The sequence below is a fragment of the Trametes versicolor genome (genome assembly GCF_000271585.1).
Source record: "Trametes versicolor FP-101664 SS1 unplaced genomic scaffold TRAVEscaffold_1, whole genome shotgun sequence".
Classification (NCBI taxonomy): Eukaryota; Fungi; Basidiomycota; class Agaricomycetes; order Polyporales; family Polyporaceae; genus Trametes; species Trametes versicolor.
Genome location: NW_007360321.1, coordinates 4150678 through 4162816, shown reverse-complemented (window position 1 = coordinate 4162816; position 12139 = coordinate 4150678). Strand labels below are relative to the sequence as shown.

Sequence of the window (12139 nt, the reverse complement as noted above, 5' to 3'; positions counted from 1 at the left end):
CGCCCTCGATATATATATGCACCACTATCTTCTGCATTACAGGAACTCACAGTAGCGATTCCGAGATGACATGGCCGCCGATTCGAGCTACCACACAGGTGGCCGGATGCTCAAAGTCGCCAGTTGCATTGATTATAAACTAGCTTGTACAAGAGGGGAAAGAAAACATCGACATTTCTGTACGACAATACAGAATTATGACACAGATGAATGTAGAAAGCCGGGCTGTTCACGCGGTAATTCCCAGACGATGCATCAGTATGTAATTCAAGAGCGAGCTCGAGCCCCCATCAGACGCCAAAACCTTGATGGCCTCCTCGCGCAAAATTTTGGCGATACACTCTGCTGCACCTGACAGGTGGGCGACGCGGGCGCAAGCTGCATGGAGCCGGAGGTACCGAGGGTCGGGCAGAGGGCGGTTTACCGGGTCGTGTGTGGTGAAGTGAACTCGAGTGTTTGGAACACAGCTGAGATGATTGCGATGAGAGGGCGGAGCCTCCACGGCTCTCCACGGTGTAAGTATGTTGAGGGCCCTGTGAATGGATGTGGAGTCAATCTGCACCAGTGAGGGTTGCAAACACAATTACTCACACCAGGAACTTCCTGCAGCCAGAGCTTCAACTGGTCGAAACTTTGGTGAATGTAAGATTCCAGGGTGAGGACGTTTTCGAGGCGATGCATCTTTGCGCCGTTGAGTTCTTCGATCGAATTGATAGCACCGAAACGATCCAGTATAGCGTGCACGGACGCCGCGTAGGCCTTCCACAGGAGGGATACACGATCACTGTGAACAATCGTGGTCATATCGGTGATATGTTGAGAGCGCAGCTTGGCGCGGTCGTCGAGACTTTCATTTGTCGATGAATCGAAGATGTGGGCACATTGCGTCCATACTGCTTGTTCTTCGGCGAACTCGACCAGCCCTGCATCTATAGATGGGTTGTCGGGCCGTCTCGAGATGATGCATCGATATCCGTCGCGTTCCAAGGCCTACAACAGATACATCAAGAGTCAATATGCCTCAACTATAGGACACTCAAAATTAGAGAACGAACTTGTGCCTTGGCTATGGCATGAGATGACGGAGTCGCGAGCAATAGCTCGCGGATTTCATTTTTCTTGGGTTCAGACGATGGCGCGGATGGATGAGACGAACGCGCAGGAGTGCGACCCTTCACTTGGTAAACTGCATGCAAACCAGGATCTTGTGTGAGGGCGTGCATGGATGTTGTATAGATGTGGCTCTGACTTACAGCATCTAACGAAGTGGTCCTTGTATAGGTTCGCCAGCTGTAGTAGATCTCCGTCGTCCCGACCCCGCACAATCTCCGTGGCAATGTTCATGCGACCAATGTCAGACGTCAGACGGTGCCTCGAGCAGCAGTTGCCCGAGAAGCCGAGCGCAAACCAAGGATGAGAGCCGGCCAGTTTGTGGGGTCGTGGGGCGGCGGCGACGACAGGATCGGCGGCCAAGGCTTTGTGCTCGAGATCAAGGCAGCGAGCATACGCGCTGTTGGAGAGGAGAGCATTGCCAGTGTCGAAGCTGTTCGGTCGAGGAAGAGGTTCACCAAGAGACGCTGGTTTGGGCATCGTGGTTGTGGCCGGAGGCGCACACTCCGAACTCACTCCTTGGCTCTTCCACATCTCGACTCGACTTGTCTGCTCGCAGGGCCTGCTGCTGCTTTTGTCACGATCTGACCTAGGGTCCCTGGCAGACATCAACATCACCCTCCACGACGAGCAGACCACCCCGGCCGATGTCGTCGTCGTACAAGGAGTCTGTAGACCCCGAATCCCAAGCACTTCTTCCGCAAGAGAACGAGTACTCTGAGCCTGCTCCGACTCCGTCTGTACATAGACCGTATCGCCTGCGCCATGTCGTCCTAGCATTCGCCGCCGGCATCCTCTCCGCCGTTCTCGTCGAACTCGCTCTCTGCTCTCATTATACCCTCCCTTTCTTGCCACAGGATCAGCCGGCGGTATATGCTGACCTCGCATCTCCCGACGCTGGCTCGACCGAGGTCCACAAGTTCCCGCCATCCGCGCCCACAAACGCCTTCCCCTCTCTCTTCCCCTCCAACGTAGGCCATGCAGGTCCTACCCCTACCGGCGCAGAGGCAGCTCTCGTCGCAACCGCTCCTTCATATCCCCTCCACACCGGCGCACCCCACCTCCTCGGCCCTCTCGCACTCAACCGTAACGCGTCCGCATCCAAGTCGGATCCGTCCTTTGACATTTTCAAGCACTGGGGCAACCTCTCCCCTTGGTTCAGCGTCGAGCGCGATTCCTTCGGTCTTGACTCTGGCCCTGAAGCACCTCCCACCTGCCGTGTAACTGGCCTTCACCTCCTTCACCGCCACGGTGCCCGGTATCCGACTGGATGGGCCTCCTACGGCGGGCCCGCCAACTTTTCCTCCCGTCTTCACAATGCCGCCGCTGGGTGGAACGCGTCCGGTGACCTCGAGTTCATGAACAACTGGTAAGTACCCGTGCATTCTCTCCTCGCCGCATCTTCAAGTTTTCACACATCGCAGGACGTACAAGCTCGGCGAAGAGATTCTGACGCCCTTTGGTCGGCAGCAACTATGTATGCTCTCCGTCTTCATTCCTTGTGCGGCTCCTAACGTTCCACAGTCGACCTCGGCGTGTCCATGCGCATGAAGTACGGCTTCCTCCTCCAGAACTTCACCGCCTCCAACACGCTCCCCGTCTTCCGTACCGAGTCGCAGGACCGCATGCTCGCCTCCGCGCTCAACTTCGCGATCGGCTTCTTCGGGTACCCCTTCGACGGCCAGTACCAGCAGAGCATCACGATCGAGGCGGACGGTTTCAACAACACGCTCGCGCCTTACAAGACGTGCCCGAACGCCGGCGACCGCACCAAGTCCGACCGCGCCATCCCGTACGTCCAGCAGTGGGCAGGGATCTACCTCAAAGACGCTCTCGCGCGCCTGCGCCCGCAGATGCACGGCTATGAGCTTACCATCGAGGATGTGTACACCCTGCAGCAGACGTGCGCGTATGAGGTACGCTCACGCATCTGTATTGAGCAAGTAGCAATGCTGACTCCTACAAAGACCGTCGCAATCGGATACTCCAAGTTCTGTGAGCTCTTCACCGAGGATGAATGGAAAGGCTTCAACTACGCGTATGCCTTCAAATCACCTCCTTCTCATTGGTCGTGACACGCTGACCACACCACACTGCAGGATGGACTTGTACTTTTGGTATGACTCCGCGTTCGGCTCGCCGGTGGCGCGCGTGCAAGGCATTGGCTACGTTCAGGAACTCGTTGCACGCCTCACGCACACGCCCATTCCCGTGCACAACTCGTCCACGAACGCGACGCTCGACGACAACCCGGCGACCTTCCCGCTCGGCCAGAGTCTCTACGTCGATGCCACGCACGAAGTCGTCGTTCTCAACGGTAAATTACTTTGAATCGCTTCAATGCCCGGGAGCTATACTGAAGTGTCGAACAGTGATTACCGCACTCAACCTGACGAGTTTCGCCGCGGACGGGCCCCTCCCTGCCGACCACATCCCTGAGCACCGCGCCTTCAAGTCCTCACACCTCGCGCCCTTCGCCACCAACATCCAGTTCCAACGTACGTATCCCTCCCCCTCCCCTTTATCCCCTTACTGACTCCCTCACCACAGTCCTCGCCTGCGAATCGCAGCCCGACCCGCAAATCCGCGTCATCATCAACGACGGCGTCGTCCCGCTCACCGGCATCCGCGGCTGCCCCGAAGACGCGGACGGCAAGTGCCCCGTGCCCGCCTTCGTGGACGCGCAGCGCGAGATCATCGGCAAGACGGACTGGGAGTGGGCGTGCCACGGCGAGTGGAGCGTGCCGCCCGGGCCTGCGTGGAACACGACAACGGGCGACGCGCCCGCGCCAGGCTCCGTGTTTGCGTGAGGGGTTCGGACGTGATAGATAGGTGGATGTTTCTAGATACCATGATACAGTTCGTTTTAGCACACAGCGCCTGGTTGAACAGGGGAATGCCTCGGTGTTACTGGCGGTGTGTAAAGGTGCGTGTCAATACTCCGAGGGTTTCTGATTCGATCACGGTGAACAGGCTGCACCAATCTATCAGCCTACCGAATGCAACGAACTGGCTAGTATTCTGATGCTATGAGTGTTACCCAGTCAAACAGATGCTCCGAGCGAGTACCACGAGGCATCATAGTGAGTAATGCAGGCACGCTCAGAGCATCTGTGATCCTTTCAAATCCTGAACTCTCCTCATTGCAGTGGGCTCGAGGCCTCCCCAGCACATTGCTGCAGCCTGCGTCATTAGGGGTTTTGCTCTGATCGCATGGTCCTTGTCTCGGCGCTGACGGACATTCCCTTTCAGGGCATTCGAGGCAGCCGAAGGCCAACCTCACCCAACGATGAAGGTGTTGCATGACTCTTAGCGGTACGTCTCTCACTCTTCACCAGTCGAACCGAGCCACGGTCCTCTCTATCGTCCTTGATTCTGTCGGATATCACAAAGGACGCGATGAACACATAAAGGGGACTCGTTGACCAAGGGCGTACGTCGTGCGGACTCGACGAGACCTTGACGGAGCGCTCTACTCAGTACATGCCTGCAAAGACAACAGGAGTCACGCCGCGTTTGTATGAGCGGCGATGAGACTTGGGACACATATTCCACATATGGAGCAGTGCACACTTGTGCGTTCGTTCAATGTACCATCGACATCCGCGAAGGGTCATCGACCCTGCGAGGAACATCATGCATAAAGCATGCACGCGAAGTCGGTCCGATACGACTGCACCTAGAATAGGCTGAGTATGCACGTCACACTTCACAGATCAGGCATAAATGTTCTGATACGACACCTTGCAATTGTTCAGCAAAGGAGAGATGAGTTGTGCGACATACGCGCGTGCACACGATATGATGTATCCACCACGCTGCCCGAAGTGACTCACCGCGACAAGACGGGACAAGACATGGTCGGCTCTTGCGTCTTCCCGTAAAGACTTAATGTGCAGATTCGGTACACGTACACGAGGTGTGCTGGCCGATAATGCGCGACTCATCGCGATGTAAACGAGTGGCAGGCCAGAAGGCAGTCTATCCATGGAAGACGCCGCCTGCCTTTCCCGGCCCCCTCCCTCCACCACCGCCACCGGCCCCCGGCCCGCCCCAATCAGCCACGCCTCCCACACACGATGCGCTGGCCGCTGCTCCGCCTGCCCTGAACCCAGGAGGGTATATAAACCCGCGCTCCCTGTCCCCGTTCCGCATTCTTGTGCTCGGGCACGTACTGTCGCCAGTGAGGTCTTTACCGAGGCACAGTCTTTTGCTGATTGCAAATTACACATCCGAACACGTCTGTCGACTTCGGTCTTCAGCAATTTTTGGCAACCCCCCTCTTTTCCGCTCCTCTTGCTCGCTGGCTTTCGGGCTGTGTGCGGGAGGATGTAGTGTAGCTTTTGTATGTGTTTCGGTGGTTTCAATTTATTGTGTTCCTCCTACTTCATTGGTGTGAATCAACGAGTGCGTCGTCAAGACAGTCAACCTGTTGAAAACATGTTACAGCGGCAGCCCTCGCACTTTGTAGAGTATGCATGCATGTCAGAGCAGATACGAGTGGAAAGCATAAGATGTGTACGACATCTGCCGCTGAAAGTGTCCATGTACGTAGCACCATCGTCCACGAGTTCGAAAACGAATGCAATCGAGGAATGCTACAACTATATGGTATTAGAGGATGCGAAAGAGAGATATCGTCATGTCCGTCCTCATCACAACCGGCCACCGTGCACCACCGCTCAGTACGGCGGGTACCCGCGGCCCCCAGGACCGTTCTGGTACAGCTGCTTCCCGCTCACGCCGCCGACGAGACTCGCGGGCGGCCCGCCGTGCGTGTAGTTGCTCGCCGAGTCCTCGTCGTAGTCCGGGCCCCCAGCCAGGAGCGGGTCCTTGACCTCCCACACCGTCGCCTTCGAGCCGACCGAGAACTCGAGGTCCTCGCGCTGCACCGACCCTCCATCAGTTCCCCCGCACTCGAACAGCCAGAGCAGAACGCGACGCACCGTGATGCTGTCCCAGTACTTGTACACCATCATGACGCTGAGGAGCATGCAGAGCGTGAAGAAGAACAATCCGTCGATGTAGTGCTTGATCGCGTCGCAAATCGTCACCGAGAACGCGAAGAGGATGACCTGCGCGACGGTGAAGAACGCGGCGCCGAACACGATGTCGCCGATCGGCCAGCGGTCCTCGAGCGTGCGGAACACGAGCACGAGCTGCGAGACGACGTACACGACCGTGCACACGAGCGGCCACAGGATGTAGATGATCCAGAGCCCGATCGGCTTCGCGTAGTCGAACCCCGCGATCTTCTTGAACGTCGCAATCGAGACGAAGAGCGACACGCCGAACACGACGAGCGTCGATATCCGCAGGAGCTGGGGAGGCGTCAGCGTGCATGTAGTGGGACGGCGCAGGGTGTGGTACGGACCCATAATGACAGCGGTGTCCCGTCTTCTGCGAATTGGAAACCGACGAAGCCGTTGATGAGTAGGCAGGTGTAGGCACCTGCGACCAATCCTGTATAGACTGCAGCAAACCACTGCAGGCGTAGCGGAGGTCGGTGGAGCACATAAAACGCCCATTACTGTGTTGCTTACTGGATAGCTGACGTTGGCGGTAGGGATGATAGCGGAGTCAAGGAAGAAGGCAAGGAGCTCGATAATGGCGTAGAGGTAGAAGAACATGAGGATCTCCTTGCGTCCTAAGGTAGCATACGCATTAGCGAGCCACAAACGCACACAGCAAAGTAGCCCGACGCACCAACTGCCGTGTATTTGCTCCGAATGTGGAAGATCATAATGCCGGTCATGAATATCGCCACGACGTGCACAAAGGCCGTCGCTACAACCCACATTCGCATAAGTTTCACGCGTGAGACGGCAAGCGAGCCACTCGCCCGCCCAAAGCTACTCACAAGGCTGGAAGATGAGGGTGCCCGAGATCTCGACATTCCTGCTATAGCACGAGGGCTCGATGCCCTGTGTCGAGCCGACGAGCGGGCAGATGACGAGCGCGGCGGTCTGGCAGATGTCGTCGAAGGAGCCAAATTGGACTCCCATGGCGGAGGAACGAGAGACAGATAAAGAGAGCGGACGAGAGGGCTAGGTTCGCGACGCTAGAGCAGCCAGACTAGGGAGACGGGGGGCGGGAGCGTGCGGGCGGGCGTGAAGCCGTTCGAGACGACGCGGAGAGGGCTGGTGGAGATGGCGAGCACCACCCAAACGACCGCCGTCGACGACTGCCGTGACACCCGTGACGGTGATGCCGGGAGCAGTCACAGGCACGCACGTTGCGCGCTCCGTCAGGCCTGCTTTCCGCCACTTGCTCCTCGCGTCTCTCCTCCTCGTCCTCACCTCGTCTCGGGCCAGCTCTAGGACGCGCTGCGTCGCGCCATATCGCTGAGGATCACACACCGCTCGGCCACAAGACTGGGGGCACTCGGCGGCCGTTCACTTGCGCTCAGAAGTTGGAGCGGGAGATGGAGAATCGCAGCGCGCCTTCCCTCCTTGTCAAGCTCTCTCGGCGAACGCCTGGCACAGCGCTCTCAGCTGCCTCCCTGCGCCGCGGCGATTATCTCATCCTCAACTCTCTGCTCTGCGCCGCTCCCGCCTGTGCATCATCTGCCGTGGCGGCTCTCCGCCGAGTCGCCCTGTTCGGTCTACCGCACTGTCGCCGCTTGACCACCCACTGCCGCACCGCACCGTTGACGTATCATACGTATCCGAACGCGCTTTCCCTGGAATGCACCGCTCCGACTGTGTTACGGAATGCAGGTACGTCTCCTGTCCTTTCATCTGTTGAAGTTACCGTAAGAGCGTCCTTCGGGGCAAGGTACGTGAGCACACCGGGCCAGGAACATGTTGTCATCGCCCCTCTTAGCAATTTTACCTGATATCCAGCCTTCCGACCACAAAGACGCAGTATTCGTAACAGCACACGTGTGCGGGTTCTCAGTCGTGTCAAACGCTAGCACCCAAGTACGCCCGCGCGCAACACGCGGCCCAGACCGCAGTAGTGCACAAGGCTTCTGCATCCGCCGCCGCTGGGGGTCATATCTGCGAACACATATGCCTGGCTTCTTTGACATCTTCTGCGTCCTTGCAGATATCCCAGTGCGTTCTCCGAGCTGATCAGCCCATCTGCCACATCTGTCGCGCCTGGGTCCGCGGACGACTAAGGCCTGATGCGTTTCGCCCGGCTGTCGCTCGCGCGGCGCGCACGACCCCTCTCGCGCCGTCTTGAGAGTGCGGCGCCGCCAGCCAGCGGAGTTTCTGTGCCAACAGAGGCGCGCGATCAGGCCCTCCCGCGCGAGGCTACCGCCGCCGATGTCTAGCCCGCCACCGCGCGATTTCCGATGCATGTCGCGCCGCCATCTGCACGCGCGTTGCGAGGCGGCAGGCTGAGCGCGGATGACCAAGAGCTGGCTAAGTGTTTGGAGATGCGGATGTTCGTTCGAGCGGTAGCGCAAGAGGACTGAGAGGGCCTCGATCGGCCGGACAACGGGTGCTCGGAAAGAGGGTGGAGATCGGTGCGCTGCTTGTGCCGCCACCGTACTTGCTCTGTACGTCACCAGCAGCTATCGATGGGATCGATTCCACCTATCCTGCGTCCAACGCCGGCTACGGTCGTCACATCCAAACTCTACCCGAACGCGTTCTCTCGAACGGTCCAAGCCGAGCGACATGTCACAAATAGCCAACAGCCCCAGCAGCCCGAAATCGCCGCCCAGGATGCGCCGCCAGAGCCAGCATCCTGTGCACATCGTTCAGCCCAGCACAGGCCCCGCCCGTCCCAACCGCAGAAGCCCCAGAAGATTAGACAATATTTGCAACGCATAAAGAACTGAACCAGGCCCGGCCCGCAGAAGTACTGAGTGGGGCTTGCTCCAGCGCAGACGCGCCCGCCTGCGCGAACTGAGCTGGCTGACTAATTGAACCGCGTTTGCAGTTCTGAACTGCGTGCAAATATTGTCTATTGGGTTGCGTCCGTTAGAGACACGGACGTTCGAAACCATCGCCCGCGTCCGAACTCGGCTCCCAACTCGCCGCCTCACACTCACCCGCCGCGACAGAATGCAATAGCCTGCACTCTCCGCACGCGCAGTCTCAGTCTGACACCACACGCTCTCGCCTCTCTCCCTCTGCGCATCCGAACCTTAGCTTAACCTGCACCTGCACGCTTCCTCATCCTCCCGCTCGATCCGGAACGGGCGTCTCAGGTACCGGCCACGCGTCCGCAAAGTTCGCCCTGCGGAACTCAATGAAACGGGCGCCCAAAAAGGCAAGGTGCGCAAAGGCAGCACCTATCCAGCAACCGCCGCCCTCGAAACCCTTAGCCCGAAAGCCGAAAGATCGAAATGCGCGCAGAGTCCGCCGTCCGCGTCGCGGAGGCGGCGGAGACAGTGCGCTCGCTCGGTGCGCGTCCGGGTGGGAACGGGCAAATAGTTTAACTAACGCGCTGCAGGGCCCGCTCAGAATTCCAGCCCGCTTTTCTGGTCGCGGCTCGTTATGAATTATCTGCGCTAGCCCGCGGGGGAGACTTCGCCGGGTCCGGACTGGTCACCGTCTGTAACTAAGACTTACGCCCTCAGACGACAGGGGCGACGAGGGAGCATCAGCGGGGACACACGGATAGCTCGTAGCGGTTTCGGGAGGTGATGTAGAATAACAAAGAGCAAACTGGTGCATTCCTACCCATCAGGCCACCATCGCTGTCCTCGCACGAACCGGCGTAGCACGTACGCTGCGACAACGCAGCTGGGATGTCTCGGGCGGCGACGGGGATCCCAGATGTTGTACTATCGCCGTCGAGGGGTGGCTGGGTCGGCTAGCATTGATATATTCAATTAGTGATGATCTGCAATGCTCCTTACCGCGAGGGCCCCAAGGCCAGCGCGCAGGAGATCCGCGAGCGCCGTCGTCAGCGAGACGAGGGCCGGGCGCCTCCCGCGCGGGTTCCTCGCCATTGCGCGCTCGCGATGATCATCCTTCTCCCATAAACAGACGTCCAGATACAGGCACCCTCCCCCAGATTTCCGCCCGCCCGATCCCCATCTCCCCCCCGGTGAACCAGCCCGGAATGGCAGGTCGGGCGACTCGCAGCGGGTCTGCGCAACTTGCGCGCGATCTGGCGGATCTCACGCGGAGGAGGCCAAGTTACCGAGTCCGCTGCTGACTCAGCCGCGTACCCTGGCAGGCACTCACAAAGGCACAACGTTGCATACTCTTCCACGTGTTGGCGTTCTTGCATGCTCCTTGACTTCTCCGAATCCAACACCACTGCGGTACAACTCCCATCGTGTGCGCATGCTACCCCGGACGCCGTGCTCGCAGCGGCCCCAACTAAGCAACCATTTAGAGTCGAGCTCGCAGGCCCTCGCTTGCCGTCCGCCCCAACCCATTCCCGTTCGCGTTCGCGCCGCCGCCTCGCGCACAAATGCAATCACACAATTAGCTTCCCGGTCGTCCGCCCGCCAGCACGTCCCTGCGCGGAGCGCTGCCCCCAAGCATCCATGGCATCAGCGCAATCAATACGCACCTGCAACTCTGCCGCTGCGAGCCCGAACAGAAACAGATGTCGGCAGGCCATCTGTCCAACTCTCTTTCCGCCCGGCGTCCATACCGCCCTACCCGCATTAGCAGCGCGCCATCACCGTCACAAGCAGCATCATACGACACACCGACCACCCAGTACGTACAGCACGCCTCGCTCGGCCCCCGCCGCGTCCTGGCGCTGGCACTGGACCGGATCGCGCACCGAGCTGCCCGGGCACGCGTTGCTCGCAACTCAGTGTCTCGCTCTGCGCCGGTTGCCTGCTCGGTAACGAACATGTTTGCTAACCTCTATCATTACGCTCGCCGTTGGGCGTAACCTAACCTACCAAAATTAAATGTCCTCCGTTCCCCGTCCGCCTTCCTGAAAGCTCAATCCCCTCTGCTGGTCCCCACCCGATTCGCCCAGCGGCGACTTCAAGTGGCACCTCGGCTCCCAGTCTGTGTTTCTCGTCTCTCGCAGCAGCCAGCCACCCAATGACCCACGCCCGTCCCGTGCCTGCCTGCCTGCCCGCTTGCCTTCCTGCTGCCTTGGTGAACGTGGCACACCGGGGCCCGCGTCCAAACCTACCCGGAACAAAGCAAGTAGTTGCACACATGCAACAGCACCACCCGCGCCATGCAAATGTCCGATTCCGAGTCGGCGACGCGGAGCGCCTAGCCAGCACGGCCGCTCGTCCCGCGTCCCGGCCGAGCACGACTTGACGATGCTCCGTTCGGAACGCAACTCAACAGCGACACAGACGCCGGGCCACAACAACGCGACGCGACGCGGCGCGGAACTCTAAACATAAATTCCGCGTCGCTCGTAAGCGGCGGCGCAGACTGAAGCAAGAAAAAACACACCTCCGGCTGGGAGCAGCCTATTTTGCATATCCGCTCTATCCGGGTTCCGCGCTCGCCTTCGCCACTGGTGGCAGCTCGCGTCGCATCCGGGTCGGACGACCCCATCCCATGCATCGCGTGCCCAAATATGCAGAGCAGCGGCAGCGGCACATACAAGCTCCACTCTACGCACACATGCTCGCGCGGAGCGCGGGACCATCAGTTAGAGCCAGAGCCCACAGCCAATAGCGCCCCATCCCCAGCACGTCCATACTCGGACTCCGCATAGCAATCGGCCATCCGCGCAAAAACTGCAGTCTCAGATGAAAGATGCGGCTGCGCGCGGGCCGCCGTCACTTACCCGCAGAGACACGTACCTTTAGGCGATAATGCGAGCCTTCCCAGCGAGAAGAAGACGTAAACCCCGCACGACGTGCGTACGTACACCCCAATACACCCCAGCTACCGTTCCCGCAGCAGCGTCGTCGGCGCGACCCGTGCTGGGTGCTGGTGTGCGAGTCGGCGAAAGCCTGCATGGATTCGGAATTGCCTCCTGGGAAGCCCGCGAAGCGGCGCTTTCGGCCGGGGCCTTTTCCCGCGCGCAGTATACGCACCGTGCAGCGGCCGCGGGTGCTCTCTCTGGAGCCCGCAAATGCCATATCCAAAACACCACACCACAGCACTGGCTCCGGATCCGGGGCTCCATA

At 59.4% G+C, this 12139-nt stretch overlaps 3 protein-coding genes across 3 annotated transcripts; 1 reads left to right on the top strand and 2 right to left on the bottom strand.

The window, feature by feature from the left end:
• Positions 1-229: 229 nt before the first annotated feature.
• TRAVEDRAFT_110998 (uncharacterized protein) lies at positions 230-412 on the bottom strand (the record flags this gene model as incomplete). Its single annotated transcript, XM_008035091.1, has 1 exon — positions 230-412. A coding segment is annotated over one exon (183 nt), but the record flags the coding sequence as incomplete, so codon positions are not given.
• Positions 413-1641: 1229 nt separating this feature from the next.
• On the top strand, positions 1642-3981 carry TRAVEDRAFT_68720 (phosphoglycerate mutase-like protein). Its single transcript, XM_008035090.1, has 7 exons — positions 1642-2479; positions 2535-2587; positions 2635-3026; positions 3078-3148; positions 3210-3427; positions 3483-3608; positions 3661-3981. The coding sequence occupies exons 1-7, from the start codon at positions 1758-1760 to the stop codon at positions 3918-3920; spliced, it is 1842 nt and encodes a 613-aa protein (XP_008033281.1). The 5' UTR covers positions 1642-1757; the 3' UTR covers positions 3921-3981.
• Positions 3982-5466: 1485 nt separating this feature from the next.
• TRAVEDRAFT_55806 (uncharacterized protein) lies at positions 5467-7404 on the bottom strand. The gene is made up of 6 exons (XM_008034229.1): positions 6971-7404; positions 6817-6897; positions 6654-6757; positions 6485-6595; positions 6057-6431; positions 5467-5996 (listed from the first exon to the last, which is right to left on the bottom strand). Exons 1-6 carry the CDS (start codon positions 7113-7115, stop codon positions 5793-5795), a joined length of 1020 nt encoding a protein of 339 aa, XP_008032420.1. The 5' UTR covers positions 7116-7404; the 3' UTR covers positions 5467-5792.
• Between the last annotated feature and the right edge of the window lie 4735 nt (positions 7405-12139).

What these genes read in the sequence shown, in the direction of transcription:
- TRAVEDRAFT_68720 (XM_008035090.1), top strand. Translation starts at nt 1,758, where the DNA reads ATGTCGTCGTCGTACAAGGAGTCTGTAGACCCCGAATCCCAAGCACTT. An exon ending in CTCGAGTTCATGAACAACTG is followed by an intron (nt 2,480 to 2,534) that starts GTAAGTACCCGT and finishes CACACATCGCAG; the next exon opens with GACGTACAAGCTCGGCGAAG. An exon ending in CTTTGGTCGGCAGCAACTAT is followed by an intron (nt 2,588 to 2,634) that starts GTATGCTCTCCG and finishes AACGTTCCACAG; the next exon opens with TCGACCTCGGCGTGTCCATG.
- TRAVEDRAFT_55806 (XM_008034229.1), bottom strand. Translation starts at nt 7,115, where the DNA reads ATGGGAGTCCAATTTGGCTCCTTCGACGACATCTGCCAGACCGCCGCG. An exon ending in CACCCTCATCTTCCAGCCTT is followed by an intron (nt 6,898 to 6,970) that starts GTGAGTAGCTTT and finishes TGTGGGTTGTAG; the next exon opens with CGACGGCCTTTGTGCACGTC. An exon ending in AGTACTGGGACAGCATCACG is followed by an intron (nt 5,997 to 6,056) that starts GTGCGTCGCGTT and finishes GGGTCGGTGCAG; the next exon opens with CGCGAGGACCTCGAGTTCTC.